This window comes from Trichogramma pretiosum, unplaced genomic scaffold, assembly GCF_000599845.2.
Source record: "Trichogramma pretiosum strain Unisexual culture from Peru unplaced genomic scaffold, Tpre_2.0 scaffold1, whole genome shotgun sequence".
NCBI lineage: Eukaryota > Metazoa > Arthropoda > Insecta > Hymenoptera > Trichogrammatidae > Trichogramma > Trichogramma pretiosum.
Window position 1 is genome coordinate 1,329,857 of NW_019641703.1, and position 26,157 is coordinate 1,356,013.

General features: G+C 47.2%; 1 protein-coding gene across 1 annotated transcript; it reads left to right on the forward strand.

Moving 5' to 3' along the window:
- Positions 1 to 152: 152 nt before the first annotated feature.
- On the forward strand, positions 153 to 26,020 carry LOC106653168 (dystonin). The gene is made up of 19 exons (XM_023462847.1): positions 153 to 743; positions 3,738 to 3,884; positions 4,139 to 4,200; positions 4,622 to 4,711; positions 5,500 to 5,673; positions 9,693 to 10,681; positions 10,749 to 13,002; positions 13,087 to 13,233; positions 13,316 to 13,539; positions 13,942 to 23,347; positions 23,436 to 23,686; positions 23,769 to 23,840; positions 23,924 to 24,213; positions 24,292 to 24,521; positions 24,603 to 24,720; positions 24,807 to 24,946; positions 25,040 to 25,319; positions 25,402 to 25,579; positions 25,661 to 26,020. Exons 2-19 carry the CDS (start codon positions 3,782 to 3,784, stop codon positions 25,806 to 25,808), a joined length of 15,156 nt encoding a protein of 5,051 aa, XP_023318615.1. The 5' UTR covers positions 153 to 743; positions 3,738 to 3,781; the 3' UTR covers positions 25,809 to 26,020.
- The last annotated feature ends 137 nt before the right edge of the window (positions 26,021 to 26,157 follow it).

The following is a 26,157-nucleotide window of genomic DNA, read 5'->3' on the forward strand; positions in this document are numbered from 1 at the left end:
GGCCGCCCGAGAACGACCGGGGAATGTGAGTAGGCAGCAGCAGCAGAGCCTAGCGGCGCAGAGCGGCACACCAGTAGTAGAGATAGTGTACTAGAAGGTGCTAGTGTAGGATACCACACACACACGAATCATGCCTCTGGGTGGGTATCCATTGCAGCAGCTATTGCATAGACGTAGAGGATCGCAGGAGAGAGAGACCGACTCGTAAACTTACTCCTGCCCTGCGAGGCGCGAGCAGCGATATACAAGCAGCAGCCTCTACTCCGACAGTTAGTGTGTTAGCGAATACATATATACATGTATATAATATGTTTCAATAGTAAAAAAACTTGATAAGCGGGGTGTCCTGTCTCTCTCTCAGTGCTCGCGGTGCTCTCTGCTCTGCACTACTCAGAGCCTGCGTGTGTACAGTGTGCCGAGAATTCACGGGAGTGTGTCTGCTCCAGCTGTTTTAATCGCATAATCGAGAAAGAGAGAGAGCAAGAAGAGAGGCCGAGACTGAGCGTGAAAGAGAGAAAAAGAGGAAATAAAACTGAGCCGAGAGACGGGGGTTGGGAGTCACGATGAGTTTAGGTTAATTTCGGAGAACTGTTGTTGACACTGTAATCGTTTTGCAATTTTATAAGTATTTCGTATCGAAGTAAGGTTTTTTTTAATAAGTTCAAAATACCGTGCGTGTGTTCTCCGACCGATCCGATAGTTATACAGATTCTGTATAGTGTTGTGTTGTTCTATAATAATATGTAAGTAAATAAAAAAAAAAAACAAAACAAGAAAAAAAATACACGATATCGCTCATAATAATACCTGCACTTGTAGTTAACGTTGTTGACTTGTTTGTGATTGGATATTGCAATGACTAACACTTGTACTATATTAAATGTGTGTTAATAAAAATTCGTTTGGACTGTAGGTGTGAATAACAAAATATTTTTTTGAATCTCTTGAGTTCTTATTTATTCAAAAGTGTTTTTTTTTTAGTCTCTAAGCCATTTTAATACTTAAGCAAACACATCTTAATTAATACTTGTTTTGCATTTTTAGTTATTATGTCACTAATTTTCATCCATAGTCATGAGAATATAATCCATTAAAATGAAATAGAAGCAAGAGTAAAGGAAAAAATTATCAAGTAGTGCTGCACACATTCATCTATAGTTCAGTAATGTAGATGCAGGTTGTTTTCACTGAAATTTTATTAGAATCATCTATGACTCAGTAAAAATACTTATAACAGTTTATGGCATTGTATTTATGATTGTTTCTAACAGTTGAACATGTAAATTACAACTAACCAGTTAATGTGAAATGTCGTCTTGTACACCAATGATTTTTTCAATGTACTGAACTATTTTAAGTTTTTGCTCTGCATTCTTGATGAAAAATTACTCATAAATTCATAAATTCTTCATTGCCTAAATTGATATTAATTAAGAGTGCTAAGCTCCACAAAAAGTGTCGGGTATTTATGTTTACAAATATGATTCTTGTAATAATATTAATTTATTCAATAATTTTAACACAGAAAGTATGTCAAAAATGTTTTACAAGTAATGTCAATCAAAAGTTCCATATGACTTGTGTCTTTCTTAGTTGTATACTATCTACGGGCTATCTTTATCACAAGGTGATACATATTCAAAACAAAAAATCTGAATTTGGGTGTCTGATAAAGTGACCTAAAAAGTGCATTTGAAACCTTATCATTATTTTTCATTTACATGACTCGATGATCTAAAAAGAAATGTTTTGACATCTTGTGACTTTTGTGTACTGCATTTTTCATTTAGCATCAACTGTAATACATTTTCCTGACTTATGAAATCACATGTATTTTTACTGAATGAACTTTTAGATTACACAATCAATTGAATGCACATGAAGGTATACATGTATATATGTAACGCTGTATATGTAACAGTTTCTGTGGTTTCTGGTTTAATATTAATGGTGATTGTTCTTCTTTTCTGTAATATTCATTGCAACACCCGAGAGAGGTCATTGCTGCACTAAACATCACACTACACATCTTTCATTCAATTTTTAGATCATCTCTCTCCTGGTGTATGTAAAGAACCCATTCTTCATTCATCGTATTACATACCCATACAGTTGAAGGATGAAATTTCAGCTAATGCAAATCGTACGATATCCGACTATACCCGTTGAGTTAATTTAACTTTTAATAATATCATTAATCAAAATTCCGCGTCAATCAAAATTTCGAATCGATCGCATTTCTCTCAATTACCGTCTGGCACATATCCGTCAATTTCCAAATACTGATTGAGAGGCGTTTAATTCCCTCTCTCTCTGTCTTTTTTTTTTTTTTTTATCGCCCCAAGAAATCAATGCTGCGTGTAACGCAAGATTTTGGCACTCCTTGAAAAACACCTTCATACGTGCCGACGTCACCATAAGTTTTGCGAAAGGAAGCAGATACACACACACACATGTGTATACTTTCTCTTTGTGTTCATCCGTATCCGTATAATACTACCGCGATTCCGATGGATTTCCACACACGCGAGCCCGATGCGTTTTGTATTATGTCACGCATATTAAAGCTCGGGTTGCATATTATATTCAGAAAAACAAAGGAGGAAAAATTTATTAAACGGCGCAGAGATCGTTTTTTACGAGCGTAGGAGCACATGCGTACGACCGCAGAGAACTATTCGCGCGTGCGAGGAGGGTTTACCTCAGAAAAATCGTAAAACGTCAAAAAAATGGTCTTGATTTTTCCTTGCGCCAAGAGACACCTCTTTTTTTTTTTAAGAAGTAAAGAAGCGCGCCGACGAGACACCTCGAGAATTGTACTTGCTCTCCGTTCGCTCACTTACATAAGGCGTAATTTGAGTTTACAGTTATTATTTTTGTCCATCACTCCTTTGAAAAGAAGAAGCTACTATGCGGCATAACTCCGTGTACGTGTTGCTATGTCGCGGCGCGCAAGCTATGACAAGTTGACCAAAAATTTCGCGATCATCGTCACATCTCTAGTCGTAGTCCGTCTGTGCCACCGTGAATTAGCAGCTGATCCACTTTAGTCTTAATTTTTTCCGATTCTAACGTTCGATCGATTTTTTTCATCATTATTACTGCTCGTCAAGAGTCGATCGAGCGATGCTTCTTCAATTCCTTCCTTTTTCGGCACTCGAGAGATGATTGGGCTCGTTACATCGCGATTCTCTTTTTATTATCGAACTGAATCATCGAAATCGCTAATTAGCCTCGGCTCGTTGAAGTACGTATTAATACATATAGTCTAAAAAAGGAATTTAAAATATGTACGAGCGTGTAATAAATTCGTTGTATCGCTTTCCGCGGCATATTCCTCAAATTGACTCTTGATAAGATTGACAAAATAATGTATTTACAAATTATCAGCACATACGTTTTTTGACGCACGCTGCCTGACGCATCATCGTGTACCTTAGCTATTACAGCTGATTCTTCTTTTTTTATTTTTTTTATTTTGTTGGACCATTGTCGTCGCAGTTACCTCGTTTTTTGCACAACGACTCGCATTGTCAATACGAGTTATGAGGCTAAAATGTATATATGTAGATTAAAAAGGCATTAAAAATGTTTTACGCATTCTTCTTCTTGGTACCGTGGAGTGTTGTCGTTCTTTTTTTTCACTTTTTCGGCACTCTTATAACGATTTTCAAACTTTGAAAGTATATCGATCTACTTCATCGCTAACGTTAACGATATTCAATTCTGTTTTTCAGATATAAATGTTAGAATATGAAAAAGTGTCTTACATAGTCGAAAAATGGAGTTCGAGCTAGATGGAAGCTTGAAGGAGTGGGCCAAGGATAAGCCTCTGAGCGTCCTACAGCTCGACCCAGCGGATCGAGCTGTTTTGCGAATCGCTGGTAAGTCGATAAATTCAATCACTTAATTTTTACCTATCAATTATCAAATCCCACCATTCTTCCCTTTTTTTATTATACCCTCGACGGGAAGAACGAGATAAGCTTACGCGCGCGAGATTCCAGTTATTATAGTTTACATTAACGCCCACACATACCTACGCGACTAAGTAAACATAAAACACAGACTTAGGCTTTTTCAATCATTACCCCGAAGATCGATTACAGAAATTTGTCATAATATTTTTCTTTTGCAGACGAGCGAGATGCGATTCAAAAGAAGACTTTCACGAAATGGGTTAATAAACATCTGAAAAAGGTAAAGTATATTCGAGAGCGCTCGCGCGCGCAAAGTTGCGTTCAAATTTTTTTTCTCATTTTTTGCAATAACGATGTTTTCGCAATTCAAACGAATGAGTTTTTTCTTTTTTTTTGCCCATATTATACGAGCCTGTGCGCGTGTATGCGACGCGCATTGTGAAACGGGTCTATATGGTCAACTTTGATTCGTATTTTTCGAGTGTTTTTTTTTGATTTCGGAATAACAACATTTTTACAATACACGCGTAATGCCTTATAAAAGCGCATTATAAAAAATTGAGGATAAAATAATATTTTTATAATCCATATACACAACGTTCGCGAACCTACACGCCCACGCACGAATTAAAATTATAATCTTTTATATAAATGTTTATACACAATTCGCGAATAATTTATGCAAATCTACTTCTTCTCAGGCAAATAGACATATTGGAGATTTATTTCAAGATCTTCGAGATGGACATGATCTCATTTCATTGCTGGAAGTACTTTCCGGTGAGCATTTGGTAAGTCGCTTCGAAAAGGAATTAATTCATTTTCTGAATAAGTATGTAATCTTGCAAACCAGCAGCAGCTTTGCAAAAAAAACGAACGCGTGGGCTTGGCATCTTAATGTTATTTTGCTTCTCGTGCTACTTCTTCCGGTCTTTACGCACTCTTCTCTCGCACACACACACAACACAATGGTTAGCATATATTGCATCATAGAGTGTGTTCTGTCTCGCGCCGTGCTGTCGATCGAGAGAGTGATTTTTTTTTGTTTCTTCTATATTCGTCGTTAAAGAGAAAAAAAAATTCTCTCATCGAGCGACGCCTATTAAGCGCGACACAGAGACAGACAGACACTGACACACGAGCGGGCGCGAAAAATCACATTATTATTTTTTGGTCACGATACCGAAAATAAATCGCGGACCGCGTGAAGTACCCCCCGATCGAAAAGCGTTGAAATACGAGCTCGTAAGGAGAAAATCTTGTTGTCGTTTTCTTCTCTTTTGGATTTTCGCATTTTTCTCCTTTTTTTACGACGCTGCTGCTTCCGATGCGGTAACACTGCAGAGAGAAGTCGTTGCAAAATGCAAAATGCAAATGCAAATCAATGCTCCATTGTGTGTGTGCGTGTGCTGCGTGCTTACGCGCGTTTGCAATATCTATAAGACAGTAAATTATTATTAACTGTATGCGACATTAAAATATGCCAACGGCAAACGCGCTATTTCCCCATTATGACACATTGCGTTTTAACGATGTAATACAATAACGATGATGAAAAAACCGATTTTTCTCGCTGCAGCCGAGGGAGACGTCGGGTAGCATGCGATTCCACATGCTGGACAACGTGAGGATAGCCCTGCGTTTCTTGCACTGTAAAAACATCAAATTCGTCAATATCCAAGCGGAGGACATCGTTGACGGCAATCCGAAACTTTCACTCGGCCTCATATGGACCATTATATTGCATTTTCAGGTGAGCCCCGATTTTTATCGATCTTTTTTTTTTAATTCCCTCCCTCCATCCGGTCCCGTCCATCTCTCTTTTAATTTCATACATTCACACATACACACGTGTGGTATATAATATAATATTATTGCGCATATTACATATTATATATTATACACACGAGCTTATTGATTTTATCGTTGCGCGGCGGCGATACATTCAACAACGGTTGACACTCGGAAACGAGTCTCTCTCTCTCCTCTCCTTTTTCCTCTCTCTCTCTCACGCATACTCACGTACATATATATCCTATATACGCAATCGCTGAATTCATTTCGAATGGCATTAAATATGTAGGTTTCCTATATACAAATTAATAGTCACTGGTACGGGAGCACGGGCGTGCACTTAGGTTTGAGACACGCACTCTTATAATCACTACACGGCCAAGAACCATTAACTCCGCGGCAGCGGGCGAGCAGGCCGCAGTTTTATAAAAATTCGATCCTGCCTCCTGCGATTATTTCTTGGTTTTTTTTTTTATTATTCAGTCGAACCTCGGCTATTATAGGCAAGAGACAAGTTCACTGCAACAGCCAGTGAACTTTGTTTCGCGGACAGACTTTTTTCCACTTCGTAATTGAATAGATTTCACAAGTGAAGTTTTATTACCTGCCTACATTCAGGCCTTTTATCGTCTCTTTGTCGAGAGCGTTAATTTGTTCGAATAAATCGATGGTTTAGACGTTCGCGCTTTTTCTGTGTTTTGTGACTTTTTTTTTAATTCGTTCGTTCGTCGTGTTGGAAGTGAAGATTTTTTGGAACTGGACCACAGCGAAGTTGAAAAAAAAAACAAAGCGACGTGCAATGAACGAGTATTTACGGGAGCGTAAATAAATACAAAAAAAGTGAAAATGGACATACAGGCGTTGAATGTTAAGAGAAAATTATCGACAGAAGTGCTGGGTATGATCCTTTATTTATTCATTCGTTGACAGAGATACACATTGTCGGAGAGATTTTTATGGCCCGAATTTAAACATTCAACGTGTGTGTCTAACACTTGAATCTTTCAAGCATTTTTTCATAGAATTCGACTTTCGTTCGGTAAATGACGTGCAGCCGTGACAACGGAACGAGACGCAGGCAGTCTCAATAGTGTTTAATTGTAAAGTTTGCAAAAAGAAAAAAAAAACTCGGTGATTAATTAACGAGCTTGTGCTCTTATTTTACGACTTTTGAAAGAGGAGAAACTTTTATCTCAAGTGCAAGTGGAAGTAAGCTTTTAGGCTTCGACGCGTTTCAAGAATCTCGAATCTTTCAGTCTTGCTCTCTTGTGTATTGCTGCGCCTAAACGAATTCGCGGGAAAAAATTTTTTTTTTCAAAGATACAAAAGTTTTTTTTTCGTGTGTGGACACAGCATTCAACTAATATTTACTCTGTACCTTCGTTTCGGCAAAGCGCAGGCAGGCCTGGCTCCGCTCGACGAAGGTCGAGTTAATATAAGTTATATATTTTTTAAACTTGCGAATCTTCGCGAGCGTCCTTGAAATTTTCTATTATTTTTTGTTTAGTTTTTTTTTGTGTATTTCCTATTAATGGTCGGCGTAAAACAAAAAGTTCAGTTAATGATTTGCCAACGCGCTAATGTAATAAGAGTTTCGTTGCAAAATTCGTCCGCCGATCCCGCCATAAAAATCTCTTACCGATAACGCGTTCGTATCTCTCGATCGAAAACCAAACACCACACGCAAAAAATATATTTTTTTTTAACACCCGTGTTTGTGCAAAAAATTATATCGTCAATCCAGGCTCGTCGGTCGAGTCGTGCAAAACGTCGAGGCGCGACAAGACGGGCGCCCGGCGCACCGTGACCCATATCATACGGAAGACCACGACGCTGACCCGCGGCAACGAGGAGCACATACCGATCAAATATTATCACGAGCAGCGACAGTACTCGCAAGAGAATCTGTCGAGAAGCAGTAGCCGCAATGAACTACAGAATCATCAGCAGCAGCAGCAGCAACATCGTATCCTCGATCACAATGAGTATCAGAGTATCAAGCAGCGAGCTACTCCCATTAGCTCGCAGGCCTCGTCCACCAACAATCTGCATCAGGTAAGAGAGAGAGAGAGAGAAAAAGCGTCGCGACCCGCTTGTATATAGGAAAATTGCATTAGGTAGGATCGGACGTGTATAAAAGTTAATTAATCACGTCGTAAAATGCCGTAAGAGCTACGACGACGACGACGACGGCGACGTGACTCGTTGGCGCGAGCTCGAATAAAAGGTTCTCTCTTTCTATGTGAAAACCGAGAGAGTTCCAAGGTCATTGAGAAATGTGTGTGTGTGTGTGTGTGTGCTACATAAGCTCAAGGGGGAACTTATAGACACACATACGCAGTGTACTGCACGCGACACAATGCCTTTTGTCCGCAGAAATGAAAAAAAGAGAGGCAAAGAAGAAGAAGAAGACGACGAAGAAGGAAAAGAAAAAAAAATCCATCAATTTGAGTTAAAACTAATACTTACTACTTCGCAATGGTTTCTGCGTGGCGCGCGCGACTTCTTTGCCGAGCGCAACCAAACGGCACACGCATATTATAAAACATATAATATGAGCAACAAGCTCGCACCTCGCGAATGCAAAAAAGGCTCGAACCCACAATTTTATAGAAGAAACAATATTTTAAACCCACACACACTGCTCGACGCGCGGCATATATAATAATAAAATAGGATATATAATGCATGCATATGCGACGCTGCTCGTGTGACGACAACCACGGCGTTGGTTGGTGCGTCAACCGGAAATCTCTTGCACCAACTTATTTATACATGCAGAGATATATTTTGATAATTTTTCTCTCGCTCAATTTTTTTTTTTTTTTTTGCTGCTCGACTGTATTTATAATTTTCATTGCTAATACATATAACCGTTTGATATAATAAACCGCGACGCGATAAGAGCTTTTCAACTCGAGTGCTGCTGTTGCTACTGCAGCTGCTGCGCGTATAACACCACGAATATTGGTATATGTATAACGAAAGACAGAGTAGGAGAGTCCGATAAGGGCCCACTTTGACCAGCAGCAGTAGCAGAACCAGTTGGCAAAAATTCTCCACTCTCTCGTTTAATAATTCTAAATATAAAGTTCCAACGAGCCATTGCGACACGTACTGTTTACTGCCCCTTACGGTCTTAAACAAAATACATCCGTAATTTTGTACAATATTGGCTTTTCTGCGGAAGAAGCGAAAAAAAGCGTTTTGTTTTGACTCGAGCTTGAGGGGTCAGGTACTAGGTGCACAGTACAGAGCGCTTTGGAATATACGCCAGCTTTCCAAAGAAAAACATTATTTTACATATTTTTAAACCCCACGACGGCTCCGCATGGAGAGCACTTTTTAGAAACGTCAGTTCCAAACGTGCCACGGTTCGGCCGAGATCGGCCCTCGAGGGATTTCCCTGCCCAACATTTATTTAATATAATTCGCGATGAAAATTAATTTATACGTAAAATTTTCCACGTGTATATATATAGTGATTGAGACGTGCGAAGCAAAAAATCGTCCGTGTACATAGTTTTAGTTTCTATAATTACTCGTTGAAGGAACATTTATGCATATTATACAATTTAAAAGCGGCACAGCTGTGTTTTTGTTTTTGTAATTTCCTTAATTCTTATTCCATTGCGGCGGCGGTACACATTGTTTCCACCAGCCGCTACTCAAATGTTACGCATCGTTACGGAGGAGCTAAAGTAGTTTTTTTTTTCAAGCTAAAACGGAAATAATTTGAAACGAGTTTTTTTAATTTTTTTTTAATGTCTCCGAAATATCACGCGCTCTTTCATCAACTTTCGTGCGATTTCTCCGCTTTCGCAAATGTAAATATTATAATACATCATTCATTAAAACCTTGTTTGTCTCCTCCTCGTTCCATATCCTATACATAATGATAATCAATGAGCTAGCCGACGTTACTCGACATTTCACACGATTATATTAAACACGAATTATAATTTCTGCTCGACACAGATATCGGACATAATATTCGGCCAGGAGACCAACGTAACGGCCCGCGATGCCCTCATGCAATGGGCGCGCAAATCCACGGCTCGCTATCCGGGCGTGCACGTGACGGACTTCACCAAGTCGTGGCGCGACGGCTTGGCCCTCAGCGCCCTCGTGCACCGGAACAGGCCCGATCTGTTCGACTGGCACACGCTCAGCAGCTGGAAGGCGCGCGACAGACTCGACAAGATATTCAACATCGTCGAGCACGAGTACGGCGTCACGCGCTTGCTCGATCCCGAGGATGTCGACACACCCGAGCCCGATGAGAAGTCCCTCATCACGTACATATCGTCGCTGTACGACGTGTTCCCCGAGCCGCCACCCATACATCCGCTGTACGACGCCGAGGCCCAGTGCCGGCTCAGCGAGTACTGCAGCCTCGCGGACAACCTGAAGATGTGGATACACGAGAAGACGAGCGTGATGAGCGACCTGTATTATCCGCCGACCCTCATCGAGATGCGCAAACTGGCCACGGAGAGCGCCAAATTCAAGAACGAGGAGGTGCCGGCGCGCTTCCGCGACAAGCAGCGCATGCACAAGATCCATCAAGACCTGCAGCACTACTTCGAGATCATCGGCAAGATCGATCTCGAGCCCGAGCTCCACTACGACGTGCTGGACAAGAGCTGGCAGCGACTGCTGGCTCTGCATCAGGAGCGCGACCAGGGCATCCATCAGGAGATACACAGGCTGGAGAAGCTGCAGCGCATCGCCGAGCGGGCGCATCGCGAGATCAAGTCGGCCGGCGATCATCTGGCCGAGCTCGAGCGCAAGGTCATGGACAGCAGTCATCGCTTGGGGCAGATGCATCCCTTGGAGGCCAAGCACCTCGTCGACGTGCTCGAGCAAGACATCAGGAGCACCGAGATACAGGTGCAGAACATATTCACGGACGTGCACACGCTCACCGACGGCAAGTACAATCAGGCGGCCGAGCTACACAAGAGGTGTGTATACTTTACATTGACTATTTTTTATAGCGCATATTTGTGACTCCGTTTTTTCGTATTATAGAGTGCAAAAACTTCATCAACAATGGGTAACCGTGCGCTCGCTTCTTCACAATCGACTGGTACAACCCCTTTCCGAGGTATCGTTCCCCGTGGAGGAGAGAATAGTCACGAAGCACAGGACCATGGTCACGGAGACCAGACTGGTCGACACGAATCCGTTCTTCCATCTGCTGCGCGACTGTCTCGAGTGGTGCAAAAATAAGATACAGTCGGTCAAGGAGGCCGACTTCGGCTCCGACCAGCAGGGAGTCCGTGCCGAGCTCGAGCGTTTCGCCAAGGAGCACCAGTCCATCCTCGACTTCCAGAAGCAGGTGGAGAACTGCAAGCACGAGAAGAAGAACCTGCACGAGAACGAGCTGGCGCTGTACAATCAGCACCTGCTCGATCTGCAGCAGACCTACGCGGAGCTCGTCTCGCTGTCGAAGAAGCGCATGGCCGATCTCGAGCTGCTCGACGATTTCATCCAGGCCGCCACGAACGAGCTCGTCTGGCTGAACAACAAGGAGGAGACCGAGATAACGCGCGACTGGAGCGACAAGAGCCTGGACGTCGACGCCATTGAAAAGTACTACGAGGTGCTGATGAGCGATCTGGAGAAGCGCGAGTCGCAGTTCACCGCGGTGCAGGACCGCGGCGAGGCCATCATGCTGCAGGGCCATCCGGCCTCGCGCACCATCGAGGCCTACATATCGGCCATGCAGAGCCAGTGGGCTTGGCTGCTCCAGCTCACGCTCTGTCTCGAGGTCCACCTCAAGTACTCGCGCGAGCGACAGCTGTTCTTCCAGCAGGTCCAGGAGGCCGAGCAGTGGATAGTGAAGAAGAATCAGCTGCTCACGAGCTCTTACTCGCAGACCGAGTTCGATCTCGACGACGGCGAGGTGCTGCTCAAGGGCATGCAGTCGCTGAGAAAGGAGCTCAACGATTACGGCGATCACATTTACAACCTGACGAAGCGCGCCGAGAGCATCGTGCCCGTGAGACAGCGCAGCGAGCCCATTCATCGGCCCATCAGAGTCACCTGCATCTGCGTGTACAATCAGGTCAACATACTCATCAATCCGAACGAGCAGTGCACGCTCTACGACAACTCGGGCAGGCTCAAGTGGAAGGTGAAGAACTCGAGCGGACAGGAGTCGCTGGTGCCGGGTGTGTGCTTCTCGCTGCAGTCGCCCGACGACGAGGCCCTCATGGCCGTCGAGAAGCTGCGCAATCAGTACGAGAACAGCATCGCGCTGTGGCAGCGCAAGCAGCTGCGTCTGAGACAGAGCATGATCTTCGCCACGATCAAGGTCGTCAAGGACTGGAGCCTGCAGCAGTTCATCGACATGGGCGAGGAGCAGCGCGACGCCATCCGCCGAGCTCTGAACGAGGACGCCAACAAACTGCTGAAGGAGGGTGACCCGCTGGACCCGCATCTGAGGCGATTGAAGCGCGAGATATCGGACATCAATCGTCTGCTGGACGAGTACCGGAAGAGAGTCAAGGCTGAGGAGGACACCCGCCAGACCGAGCTCGTGTTCAATACGCAGGCTCTGCAGCTGCAGTACCAGCTCAACGAGGCCGAGAGAGAATTGCGCGGACTGATGTCCGAGGCGTCGTCGTGGAATTTGCCCAATATCGAAAAATCGATTGACAAGCACGCGGACTTCGAAAAAGGATTGCGCACTCTGGCACCAGAAATCGAGAAAGTCCAGCAAACTTTCCGCTCGATAAGTCTCAAGACACCGACGATGAAGAACACCGTCGACAAGATCATGAACAAGTGGGATGGCATCTGGGACATGAGCAATTTGCACATCGACCGACTGAAACAGATCGAGCTCGTACAGAAGGGTATCAGAGAGAACAAATCTGCCATCTACGAGATACAGACCACTCTGGACACGTACGAGAAGATGGCCGACAAGGGCCAGAACGTGTTCGAGAAGCTCCTGGATCTGCAGCACGAGATCACCAAGCAGCAGAGCTCGCTGGATCAGCTGAACGAGAACGCCCAGAACGTGAGGCACATGTGCGAGTCCGCGAAGCCCAACTTCGCCGGGGAAATCGATCTGATGGACTCGGAAATCAATCTGCTGAACGCCGAGTGGGCCGGTATTTGCGGAAAGCTCGTGGATCAGTTGCGTGCGTCCGAGAACATGTGCCAGACTCCACCGAAGATGGCGTTCGCCAATGAGGTTTATTACGAAAAAGCGAAGGACAAGAGCGAAGTTTCCACGGCACACTTGGATATGCACGACGGAAAGTCCGTCAAGGTACGTTTCAATGAAATTCTGTCTTTCCTTCAATTCATCTGTATAATGTTGTTAAAAATTTTTTAAACTTTAAAATGTTTGCAGGCAATGATGGAAGAAAAGTACGAGCTTGCTTACGATTCATTAAAGGAATTAATGTTGTGGATGAAGGAAGTTGAAAATTCTGTTGCTAACCAAGACGCCATACAGGAAGACTTGGACTCGATTAAAAAGCAAATGAATAATCTGAAGGTAAAAATTTCGTTATCTTCGCATTCATGAAATTCAAATTCGAATTGCACTGCATGATTTCATTTCGATATTTTTTCTGCAGCGTACAAAAGAGGATATCACTCCATACGCACAAGTAATTTTGAAATGCCTTGACGATATCAACCAGCTCATGTGTGCCCATCAAAACGACACGTTCAGAGAGCAAATAGAAAATCTAGAAAAAGACGGACACATGCTAAAACGTCGCTACGACGATGTTATGTGCATTATTGACAAACTATTGAAGAGCCTTAAAACTTCTCAAGACGAATATGTTACTTTCATGTAAGTACCACTTACCACGTTAAACTTACACTTTAAGGCCTATTTTTACATCGTTCAACACGAATCTCGCGCGCATCGGTTTATGATATTACCCACCTTATTTTGTTTTATTCTTAACTCGCGACCCTCGGCTCGAATAATAAATTAACACCGATACAGAGAGGCGACCTTCAATACCTGTTGAATAATGTACTGTTAGCACGCGAAAAGACTTATACGCTAAATAAATCGTTTCACTCGGGTCGTTAAGCAATCTCTTCTTCCGGTATTAAAACGCGCGTGTCGATTACAATTTATGTATGGCTTCCTGTTTTTATGCCGATATCATTGCATAAATACACTTTTATGGATAATTTCGAGGAATCAGTGGTAAATTGCATATTTTTTTCTACATCGCCACAGGGATGAAACTGACTCGTTCCGAAGATGGATGGTGACAACACAGAATTTATTAGAAAAACATACCAACCTTCTGAATGACCTGAATTCGCTATCGAAGAATTCGGAAACAATACGTAATTTCGTGAGCAACGTCATCTCTCACCAAGCCGATCTGCGCTTCATCACGATGGTGGCCCAGAAGTTCTCCGACGAGAGCATCGACTATCTGCAAAATCTCAACACCTTCAGGACTGGCTTGCCTCAGTGCTTGACCTACAAAGAGCACGCCTGTCAAGAGTCGTGGATCGGCCGCGAAGTCTCGCTGCTCACCGAGAGCTACAAAGATCTGCTCTGCCTCTCGAACGAGCTGTCGGAGAAATTCTCCCGGCTCAATGGCAAGAATCAAGAGTTCCGCGACTCGCTGAGCAAGGCCAGCGCCTATCTGAACGAATTCGAGGCGCGGGTCAACGAGGAACTGACGAGACCAATCACGTCGGAAACCAGCGAGGTCGAGGATCGCCTGAGCAGCATGAAAGCTCTGCACAAGGAACTGCTCTCGAACAAGCAGTACATCGACAATTGCAAGGTGAGCATCAACGCATTGATGAAATTGTTGAGCGAGCAGAAGCCCAACGTCGACAACGATCAGATCGAGAAGCCCTTCGTCGCTATCGAGAACAAGTACGAGGATCTCGACCGGGCGATTTCCAACAAGTGCCAGGAGCTCGATACGATTTTACTGAAAAATCAGGGTATCGAGGAGACTTTAACCAACCTAATGTTCTGGCTCAACGGAGCCGACATACAATTCAAAAACCTTAATCGGCCTGTAAGTCTCGAAAAAGGCCATCTCGAAGAGCAGCAGAGAGAACAGCGTTTGCTCCTTGCCGATTTGAATAATCACCGTGCGAGCATAGAGGCGGTCAACGATATCATTTACGACCTCATAAGAAGCTCGAAAAATGCCGTAATTTCTAAAAGAACCGAGAACAAGCTCGAAGATATCAAGAGGCGATTCGAAAAGTTGCACGATAAGTCGGTTCAGCGCACCGAGTTCATGAACGCAATTTTCCAAGACGTCGACGAGTACAACAACATGATAATAGCCTTCAACAGGTGGTTCTCGCACATGACCGAGCTGCTGGATTACTTAGACTTCAATAAGCTCAACACCGCTCAGTACGGTGAGAAATTGGTTCAATTGCAGAAATCCTATCAAGACCGTAAACCCGAACAAGAAAATCTCGTCAGCTTCGCCAAGAAGCTCATAGCCAAGCAGGACGTGTGCGATATCACGAAAATCCGCGACGAGATCAAGGTCGTGGAATCGCAGTGGAAGGACATGGGCGACTCCATCGACGAGAAGAAACGTCTCCACAAGCTCAGAGAGGACAAATTGGCCACTTACGAGAAGCTTTACAATCAGATATATGAGTGGCTCAACGCCACGGAGAATTCCATGCAGTACTTCATGCCGGTGGCTATCAATTCCGACGAGATCAAGCATCGGTTGAACGATCTCAAGCCAATACTGAAGGAGTACAACGATTACGGTGTGACCATCGAGAAGGTCAACGATCTCGGTGTGGTCATTGACAATCTGATCAACGGCAAGTCCGACAATTACTCGCAGCGCCGAAGCGTGGCCAACGTCAGCAAGCGTCTGGGCATGCGTCGGGTCTCGCAGGACAATCGCTCGCCGTCGCCTACCAAGGGCTCGGGCGTCCAGAGCCCAGTCTGCTCCAGTATTAGCAGCGGCTTCAGCAGTCGCAGATCTAGTCAGGATGGTTTCCACCTGGAGTCGTCGCACATACAGCAACAGCTCTCGGAGATCAACAACCGTTACGAGCTACTCGGCGTTCGGCTGTCGGACAGGCAGACCGAGCTTGAGAGCATGCGCGACGAGCTGAAGAAGTGCATGGACAATTTGAAGCAGCTCGAGGCGTTCCTGGAGAAGATCCAGCGACACTTCCCCAAGAGCATACACGTGGTGAGCAAGGAGGAGGCCAACAACGCCATCAAGCAGAACAAAGCGATACTGGAAGAGATGCTCGAGAAGCAGTCGCTCTTGGACAATACAGCGGATCAGATTCAGGGCTTGCTGAAGAGCAAGAGCAATATTTTCATAACCGACAGCGTCAATATTGGAATGAGCGACATCGCTCGCCGCTGGGAGTACCTCATGGACAAATCCAAGACGAGAGTCAAATTCTTCGAGAACATCAAGGAGTTCCACGACGTCTACGACAATCTGAGCTCCTGGATCGTGGCCAAAGAGAACATGGTAAAGGTGCTGGGTCCCATATCGTCGGATCCCAGAATCGTGGCCAGCCAGGTGCAGCAGGTACAGGTTCTGCGCGAAGAATTCCGCACTCAACAACCCCAGTTCGACTTTTTGACGAGGCTCAGCGATAACATCGCCTCGGAACTGGAGCCCGACTCGGCGGACTACCGCGAGCTGAAGAAGGGCGTCAACGGACTGCTGGACAAGTGGCGCTCGCTGTTCAGCTCGCTGGAGGAGCGAGCCCTGCTGCTGGGCGACGCGATCGACACCACGCGCGAGTTCGACAACAGCTTGAACCGTTTCCGCAACGCGCTGCAGACCATCAGCGACAACCTCGACGATCTGTCGGTCGATCAGAATCCCGAGAACGAGCTGAGAAAGATCGAGAATCTGGCGCGCCAGCTCGAGGGCGAGCGTCCGCTGCTCGCGGACGTCGATCTGGCCGGTCAGCGACTGTGCGACGTCGTGTCGGATCCGCTCTTCAAGACCGACATCCAAGGCAAGCTGCAGTCCGTCAAGAAGTTCTACGCGTCGCTGCAGAAGAAGCTGGACAACAAGAAGGCCGAGGTGGAGGGCAATCTGCGCGACACCAAGGACTTCGAGACGAACTGCTCGAAGACGCTGGGATGGCTCGCAGAGAAGCTCGGCAGCGTGTCCGAGAAGCTGCTGATATCCGCCGACAAGAAGGCGCTTCAGCAGACCTTCGACTACTACGAGCCTCTCTACAAGGAGGTGATGAGCAAGGAGCACGAGGTCGTCATGCTGCTGAACAAGGGCAAGAGCATCGTCGCCAAGCCCTACAACGTCGACAATCAGAGCCTGCATCGCGACCTCGACAAGATACAGTCGCTGTGGGATCGCCTGAAGAAGGACATCGTGAAGCGTCACACCCGACTGACCACGTCCATCGAGCACAGCCAGAAGTATCACGAGGCGCAGACGTCGCTGCTCGCCTGGATACGCCTGGCCGAGGAGAAATTGGTAAATTTGAAGCCCGTGCTGATCAAGTACAAGGACATACACAAGCGACAAAACGACCTGACTGCCTTCAAAAACGATATGCTGCGAAAGAGCGTAGAGTTGGATAATGTTTGTGCCTTTGGCGAGACTTTCATGAATCTTTGCGACATCGATCAGAACGCCATCAAGGTCGATCTCAACGAAGTCAAACTTCGCTGGAACAAGGTTCACGAGACTCTCACCGACCATATCACGACCCTAGAATCGTCTTCCACAGAATTGGAAAGTTTCATGAAGAAGCTCAAGGACCTCGAGTACGAGGTGAACAAGTACGAGGATAAACTGACGTTCCACGACTCGCTGGGACGATCCGAGAAAGATCCAAAATTATTCGAGCAAATAAGCAATCTCAACGAGGACGTGAAGAAGCTGGTCAAGCCAACCATGGAATTGCAAAACGAGAGCAAGAGTCTCATTTTCAAGATTTGCGAGAACGGAGTCGACGCTAAATTCATCAAGTTCGAGGTGGAGGCCATCGTCGATCGCGTCAACAACTTGCACGCGAAACTCAACTTCCGTAGCGACGAGCTGCGCTGCGCAGCCTCCACCATCAACCTGTTCTCCGAGAATCTCTGCAGTCAGCGTCAGCAGCTGAACAAACTGGAGAAAGAGTTCCTGAACATGTCGGCGCCGGCTCGCGAGATCAACGCCGTCAACGATCAGCTGGACCAAACTGAAAGACTGATGAAGAAGATCGCTGAACTCTCGCAGGGCATCAACGATCTTTACTCGCACTCGGAGAGCCTGATCGATCAGGGCTTCGCCATCGACGCGACCTCCGTGCGCGATCAGGTGCAAACGCTCGAAAGTCAGCTCGACAAGCTCGAGGAATCGGGCAAAGCTCGCTTGGACGAACTAGGCGACGCCCTCGACAAGATCAAGCAGTTCACGACTCTGCACGCGAGCAACGAGAAGAAGATCAAGGAGATCAGCAAGGAGATGGACCACATCGAGCCGATCGCGCCCGAGATCGAGAGAATAAGACTGCAACAGGCGGACTTCCACGACTTCAAGATGGCGCACGTCGAGCCGCTCAATCAAGTGATCGGCGAGTGCAACTTGCTCGGACAGAAACTGATCGAGACCGCCGGCCGAGACGTCAGCACCTCGAAGATCGAGAAGAGCCTGGACACGATGAACGACAACTGGAACAGCCTGAAGAAGAAGTTGAACGAGCGTGACAGAAAACTCGACAGTGGATTATTGAATTCCGGTAAATTCCAGGAGGCTTTGAACAGTTTGGAAAAGTGGCTGATCGACACCGAGGAGATGGTGATGAACCAGAAACCCATATCGTCGGATTACAAGGTGATCAAGGCCCAACTGCAAGAGCAGAAATTCTTGACCAAGATGCTGCTAGACCATCAGCAGTCGATGGCGTCGATCAAGGACATGGGCGAGGAGATGGCTCTGAACGCGGACCTGAACGACCGGCACAACATCAACTCGCGTCTCCAGAACCTCATGGGACGCTTCGAGAATCTGAACGAGACCTCGGACAATCGCATGAGCCAACTAGAGCGCGCGTTGAGTGTGGCCGCGCAGTACCGCGAGAAGTTCGAGCCGCTGGCCAAGTGGCTCGAGCGCTGCGAGGGACAAATCAACGACATGGAGCTCATACCCACGGACGAGATCATGATCGAGAAGAAGATCGAGGAGCACGACGCGGTCCATCGGGACCTGCTCGAGCACAAGTCTTGCTTCAGCGACCTCACGGACGTAGCCAGCACCCTCATGTCCCTGATCGGCGAGGAGGAGGCCGCCACCCTGGCCGACTCGCTGCAGTCGCTCGCCGAGGGCTACACGAATCTCGTCGAGCGCTCCGAGTCGCTCAAGCAGATGCTCGACCGCTGCAAGACGGGCCTGCGATTGCTCGTTCTCAGCTACCAAGAGCTGCGCGACTGGATGGACGGCATCGAGAAGCAGCTCAATCAGCACAATCTCGTCAGCCAACCGGACAAGTTGCGAGTACAGCTCGAGGAGCTGAACGCCGTTACGGAGGACCTCACGAAACGTCAGAACGAGCTCGACAAGACGTACGAGGCGGGCATCGAGCTTACCAGACACATCAATCTCGACGAGGCGATGCAGCTGCGCGACAAGATGGACGCGCTGCGACGCCGCCACACCGAGCTCAAGAAGCACTCCGCCGAGCTGCTGAATCGCGTCAAGCAGACCCTGCCGATGGCCAGCCAGTTCGACGACAAGCACAACAAATTCATCGAGTGGATACAGGCCGCGGAGACGCGAGCCACCCAGCCAGACTGCCAGCTGCACGAGTTCGTGCGCATGGACAGCGACATCGCCGAGCAGCGCGGTGTCTTGGCCAAACTGACCGGCCTCATCGGCAATCTGCGCCAGGTCGCCGGCTCCGAGATCGCCGGCCAGCTGGAGATACTGCTGTCGCGCGATCAGCGCCGCCTCGAGATCTTCGCCGAGCAGATCACTCGTCGCATGGAGTCCATGCAGCAGCTCGAGCAGCAACAGCTCGAGCTCGCCGCCGATCTGTACGAGCTGCTCGAGTGGTTCCGCGAGGCCGAGAGCCAGCTCGAGGTCGCCGAGCCGCCCAGCACCGAGCCCGAGGTGGTGCGCGTCCAGCTCAAGGAGCATCGGGCCCTCAACGAGAACGTCAACAGCCAGCGCAATCTGCTGCGCGACTTCAACGCGCGCGCCAAGAAGATACAGCGCGAGCAGAAGCTGCACAAGGAGGAGTCCGGCGTCGTGGATCTGCGCGAGCGCCTGGAGGAGCTGCGCGAGGTCGCCGACAATGTGTCTAGTCTTTCGAACGCCCGACTGTCCGCCCTGGAGCAGGCACTACCACTGGCCGAGCACTTCCGCGACAGTCAGAGTGGCCTGGCCGCCTGGCTCACTGAGACCGAACAACAGGTCGCCGTGCTGCCCAGCCCGACCCTCAAGACCGATTCCATAGCTCTGCAACAGGACCGCAACGAACTGTTGCTCCAAAGCATAGCCGAACACCGTCCACTCATCGACAAAATGGAGAAGACCTGCGAGGCGCTGATGGCCCTCTGCGCCCCAGACGACGCTGCCCGACTTCAAGAGACGGCCATGAGCCTCAGCGAACGTTACGCCGCGCTGCGCGACGAGCTGAGAAATCGCCAGCTCAAGCTCGAGCAGGCTCTGCAGGAGTCCGCGGTGTTCGCCGACAAACTCGAGGGCATGTTGCGCGCACTCAGCAACGCCGCCGATCAGATCAGATCGGCCGAGCCACTGTCCGCCCATCCACCGCGGCTGCGCGACCAGATCGAGGAGAACATGGCCCTGTCGGCGGAACTCGCTGGCCGCTCGGACGCCTTCGAGGCCGTACAGCGCGCCGCCACCGAGCTATTGGACAAGGCGCGTCGCTGCTCGGGCTCAGATCCATCGCTACGCGACATCCAGAACAAGGTCGAACAGGTCAACAAGCTCTGGGACGGTCTACAGAACACCACCCTCGAGCGCGCCAAGAATTTGCAGGCGGCCCTCGAGATCGCGGAGGACTTCTGGTCCGGCCTGAACAACGTGCTGCGACTGCTCACCGATATACAAGACGCACTGGCAGCCCAGATAGCACCGGCCGCCCAACCGGGTGCCATCGAAGAACAACAGGTGGCTTTGAACGAGATTCGCCAGGAGATCGACCAGACCGCGCCCGGAGTCGAACAGGTCCGACAGTCCGGTCGAGAATTGATGAACTTATGCGGCGAGCCTGACAAGCCCGAGGTACGAAAGCAAATCGAGGATCTCGACCAGGCCTGGGACAACATCACGGCCCTGTACGCCCGACGCGAGGAGAACCTCATCGACGCCATGGAGAAAGCCATGGAGTTCCACGAGACACTGGGCGATCTGCGCGCCTTCCTCGACAGCGCCGAGAAGAAGTTCGCCTCGTTCAGCACGCTGGGCAGCGACACCGAGGCCATCAAGAATCAGATCAAGGAACTGCTGGCCTTCAAGGCCGAAACCGATCCGTACATGATCAAGATCGAGGCGCTCAACAGACAAGCGGCCGAGTTGAGCGAGAAAACGTCGTCGGAGCAGGCTCAAAGCATCAAGGAGCCACTGGGAGCCGTGAATCGCCGATGGGAGGCCCTGCTTAAGGGCGTGGTCGATCGCCAGCAGCTGCTGGAGAAGGCCCTGCTGCGCCTCGGTCAGTTCCAGCACGCGCTGGACGAGCTGCTCCACTGGATCGACGACACGTCGCGCAAACTGGGCGAACTCAGGCCCGTGGGCGGCGACTCGCAGATGATCGAGGTCGAGCTGGCCAAGCTCAAGGTGCTGAACAACGACATACACGCCCATCAGAACAGCGTCGACACGCTCAACGACGCGGGTCGCCAGATCATCGAGGACGACAAGAACTCCGCGGAGGCATCGAGCACCGCCGACAAGCTCACCGCCCTCAACACCCGCTGGAACGAGCTCGTCAAGAGCGCCCACGACAAACAGCGCGAATTCGAAGACGGCCTACTCGAGGCACAATCGTTCAGCGCCGAGATCCAAGACTTCCTCTCCTGGCTCGCGGACATCGACAGCGCCATCGTGTCGTCGAAGCCCGCGGGTGGCCTGCCCGAGACCGCCACCGAGCAGTTGGAGCGCTTCATGGTGCTTTACAACGAGCTCGAGGACAACAGGCCCAAGTACGAGTCGATCATGCAGCGCGGCAAGGAGTACTTGAAGTACAACGAGAAGACCATGCCTCATCTCAATCAGAATCTGCGCACTCTCAAGCAGCGCTGGACCGCTATAACTGGTCGTGCCAGCGACAAAAAGATCAAGCTCGAGATCGCCTTGAAGGAAGCCAAAGACTTTAACGACGCGCTGCAGAACTTCGTCGATTGGCTCACCGATGCCGAGAGCTTCCTCAACAATCTCAAGCCCGTTTCGCGCATCATGCGAAATATCCTCGACCAGATCGAGGATCACAAAAAGTTCCAGAAAGACGTGGGCGTGCATCGCGAGACCATGCTCAATCTCGACAAGAAGGGCACGCACCTCAAGTACTTCTCGCAGAAGCAGGACGTCATCCTCATTAAGAATCTGCTGATTAGCGTGCAACACAGATGGGAGAAGGTCGTGTCGAAATCGGCCGAACGCACGCGCGCCCTCGATTACGGCTACAAGGAGGCGAAGGAGTTCGACGACGCCTGGAACAATCTCATGGGCTGGCTGAACGAGACCGACGCGAAACTCGAGCATCTGCGCTCCGACGGACTGGGCGGCAACGATCCCGACAAGATCAAGGCCCGCCTGCAGAAGCAGCGCGAGGTCCAGAAGGAGCTGCATCAGAAGCAGACGCACTACGACGCCACCATGAAGTGCGGCAAGGTACTGAAAGAGCGAGCCGCCAGAACCGACGAGGCACATCTTCGCGACATGATGAACGAGCTGAAATCCACCTGGCTGTCTGTGTACAACAAGAGCATCGACTTCCAACGACAACTGGAAGAATCGCTTTTGCATTCGGGACAATTCAAGGAGGCGACACAGGCCCTGATCGACTGGCTGACGAGGACCGAGAAACAGCTGTCGGCCAACGTTCTGGTTCACGGTGACCTCGAGACCGTCAACGTGCTGCTCGAGCAGTTCGCCAACTTCGAGAGCGACCTCAAATCCCGCGCCCAGCAAATGGACGCCGTGGTGAAAATCGGTACCGAGCTGCAGTCAAAGGCCTCGCCTGACGACGCCTACACCATTCGCCACCAACTCGAGGATCTGCGCTCGCTCTGGGATCGTGTGTCTGACCTGTCGGATCGCCGATCGGCTCTGTTGGAGGAGGCGCTCAATGACGCCGAGCAGCTGCACAACTCCATGCAGACGCTGATGGACTGGATGAGCGGAGCCGAACGTCGACTCAACACCTTCCACAATTTCCCGGAAGACGAGGCGGAATGCGAGGCGCTACTCGACGATCAGAACCACTTCATCGAGGAGCTGCAGGACAAGGAGAAGGACAAGCAGGAGGTCGTGCGATTTGCGAACGTTCTGCTCAACAAGGCCAATCACGATGGTGCGATCGGGCTCAAGCACTGGATATCGGTCATTCAGGCACGCTGGGACGACATATCCGCTCTGTCGTACGAACGAAGACAGAAACTTGAAAATCTTCTGAAAACGCTTCAGGTAAACGATCGTTACATTCTTCTTCTCACCGACTATTTATCAGTAATCAAACTATCATGTACTAATTACGCTTAATTTTTCTTTTTAGGATCTCGATAAGTCACTGGAAGAGCTGCTGACGTGGCTCAGAGATTTGGAAAATAACTTGAAGACTGTAAACAGTCAAGAATTGCCGGAGGACAGAGAAGTGCTTGAGGAGATGATCACCGAACATCGCGCATTTATGGAAAGAACCGCCAAGAGACAAGACGAAGTCGATCGCATATGCAAATCCAAAATCATTCGGCCTACCATCAAGAATGTCAAGAAGAACATCAAGGCTAAGCCTGTCATTCAGTCGTACGTATAACTTTCTGATTACTTCCTCAGAGAGTAAAACGTAAATTAAATATAATGTTTTTCTTTTTTTCATTTTACTTAGGCGTAATTATGGCCGCTCAAACAACGAGGCCCAGTTACCTCATATTGGACCAAGTTTCCCATCGAAAGAAAGGTATTTTTTCTAAACATATTCTTTAACGTCGAAATAAATAATAACTCATAGTTTAATGCTCGATATTACTTTTACTTTTGCAGCAGGGAAGCTGATCCCGAATTCAGACATCCCAAAGTTCGTCTTCTTTGGGATCTTTGGCGCAACGTGTGGTTCCTAGCCTGGGAACATCAGCGACGATTGTACGACCAACTCCAGTATGTCATTGAAAAGGACCGTGTGGCCAACTTCAGCTGGGAAGATTGGCGCAAGAAGTTTTTGAAATTCATGAACCACAAGAAATCAAGATTGACTGATCTGTTGAGAAAAATGGATCAAAATAACGATGGACTTATTCCAAGAAATGATTTTATCCAAGGAATTCTTAATATCAGTAAGTTTGTCAATGCTATATTATGTAAAATTATCTTGAAAATAAATTGATATTAAAAATGATTTATTAAATTTTCAGAATTTGACACTTCGCGGCTTGAAATGGGAGCCGTATCCGATTTGTTCGATCGTAACGGTGAAGGCCTCATCGATTGGAAAGAATTCATTGCTGCGCTGAGACCCGACTGGGAAGAGCGTCGTACCGCACATGACGGTGATAAAATCCATGACGAAGTTAAGCGATTAATCATGCTGTGTACTTGCCGGCAGAAATTCCGTGTTTTCCAAGTTGGTGAGGGAAAATACAGAGTGAGTACAAATAAAATAGACTTTGAATTATAGATTTTCTCGGAGCTGAACAAGTTTATCTACAATTTACTTATTTTTCAGTTTGGAGATAGTCAAAAACTTCGTCTTGTCAGGATTTTAAGATCCACCGTTATGGTGCGAGTCGGTGGTGGTTGGGTAGCTCTTGATGAATTTTTACTGAAAAATGATCCTTGCAGAAGTAAGTACAAACTATAGCAATAATATTCATGCAAGATTACAAAAACCTTATTTATATTTCCTTCTTCTTCTTTTTTAAATAATTAGTCAAAGGAAGGACCAACATTGAATTGCGCGAGCAATTTATCTTGGCAGATGGTGTAAGCCAATCTATGACAGCATTTAAATCGAAAGTATCTCCTTCTATGAACAGAAATAATTTGTCATCAACTGGCCCAATCACTAAAGTAAGTTGTTGCGATAGTAGTAAAAATTTGCCGCCAAATACATGAATAATAGTCATAGTTCCTCCATTGTAACGTGTTAATGATTTTTCATAGGTAAGAGAGAGAAGTTACCGAAGCTTACCAATGGGACAGTCTCAGTCGATACGTGCATCGCTTGGTGCGAGTACACCCGAAAATTTGAGCGACTTGGATTCTTTGAAGAATTTGAAAAAGACCAGCTCGTCGCAAAAGAGCCTCTTTTCCTCAGGAAGTAGTCGTCCGTCCAGTAGATCAGCAAGCCGACCTGCCAGTCGAACCAGTAGTAGACCACCTTCCCAACAAGGTAGTAGACCACCTAGTCGATATGGATCAACTCAGTCACTTAATAGTACAGGTAATAAAAATTTCTTAACTCGTGGGATAATTTTAAAAGGATGAAATTGGAAATTTTTACTAATATTTATATCTGAAAACAGACGAGACCAGCATTCCAAGCAGAATACCAAGAAAAATCATTAATACCGGCGATACCCCGACCAGCAGTCGAAGAAGTAGTACATCGGGAAGAAGAGGAGACTCGTTAATTCCTGGACTTTCAACCCCTAGATCGAATTCATCAAATCCCTTGGATATCAGTGGAGTAGAATCTATGAGGTGAAATTCAAAAAGTTTCATAGATTTTTCAAAAGCTTTTATTTTTAGAATTTTTATTTATGGCCTATATATTTTTTGCAGATTGAAAATGACCCCGGAAAAAACATATCCTCAATTATCCGATACCTCGTATGAAAATGTATTTGATTCATCGCTTGAGCAGAGTCCTAGATCGACAAGTGGAAATAAAAAATCTACAATTGGAGTAGACAAGTCATTCAGATTATGAAAATTTAATATCTTTTGTACATACAAGATGATTTATATTGATGATAAAGAGTTTTTGATTTTAGAGCCATATACAGTAGAAATAAAATATCACTAAAAGTATTTGAAAAATAAATATTTTCTTGTAACGTTGTATTTATTAAAATTGCGAATGAGAAAGCATTGAAGTCAATGTGAAAAATAATTATTGTAATAAATTTAACTTTTATTTAACGTTGATGTATAAAGGTGTATTATCCTTGCCAGATAATTGAACGGCACATCGCGATTTAGTTTTAAAAAAATCTTCATAATATAGTAATTATATTTAATAAACTAGCCGTCAACAGGTTGTAGTACTGAAGATTCCT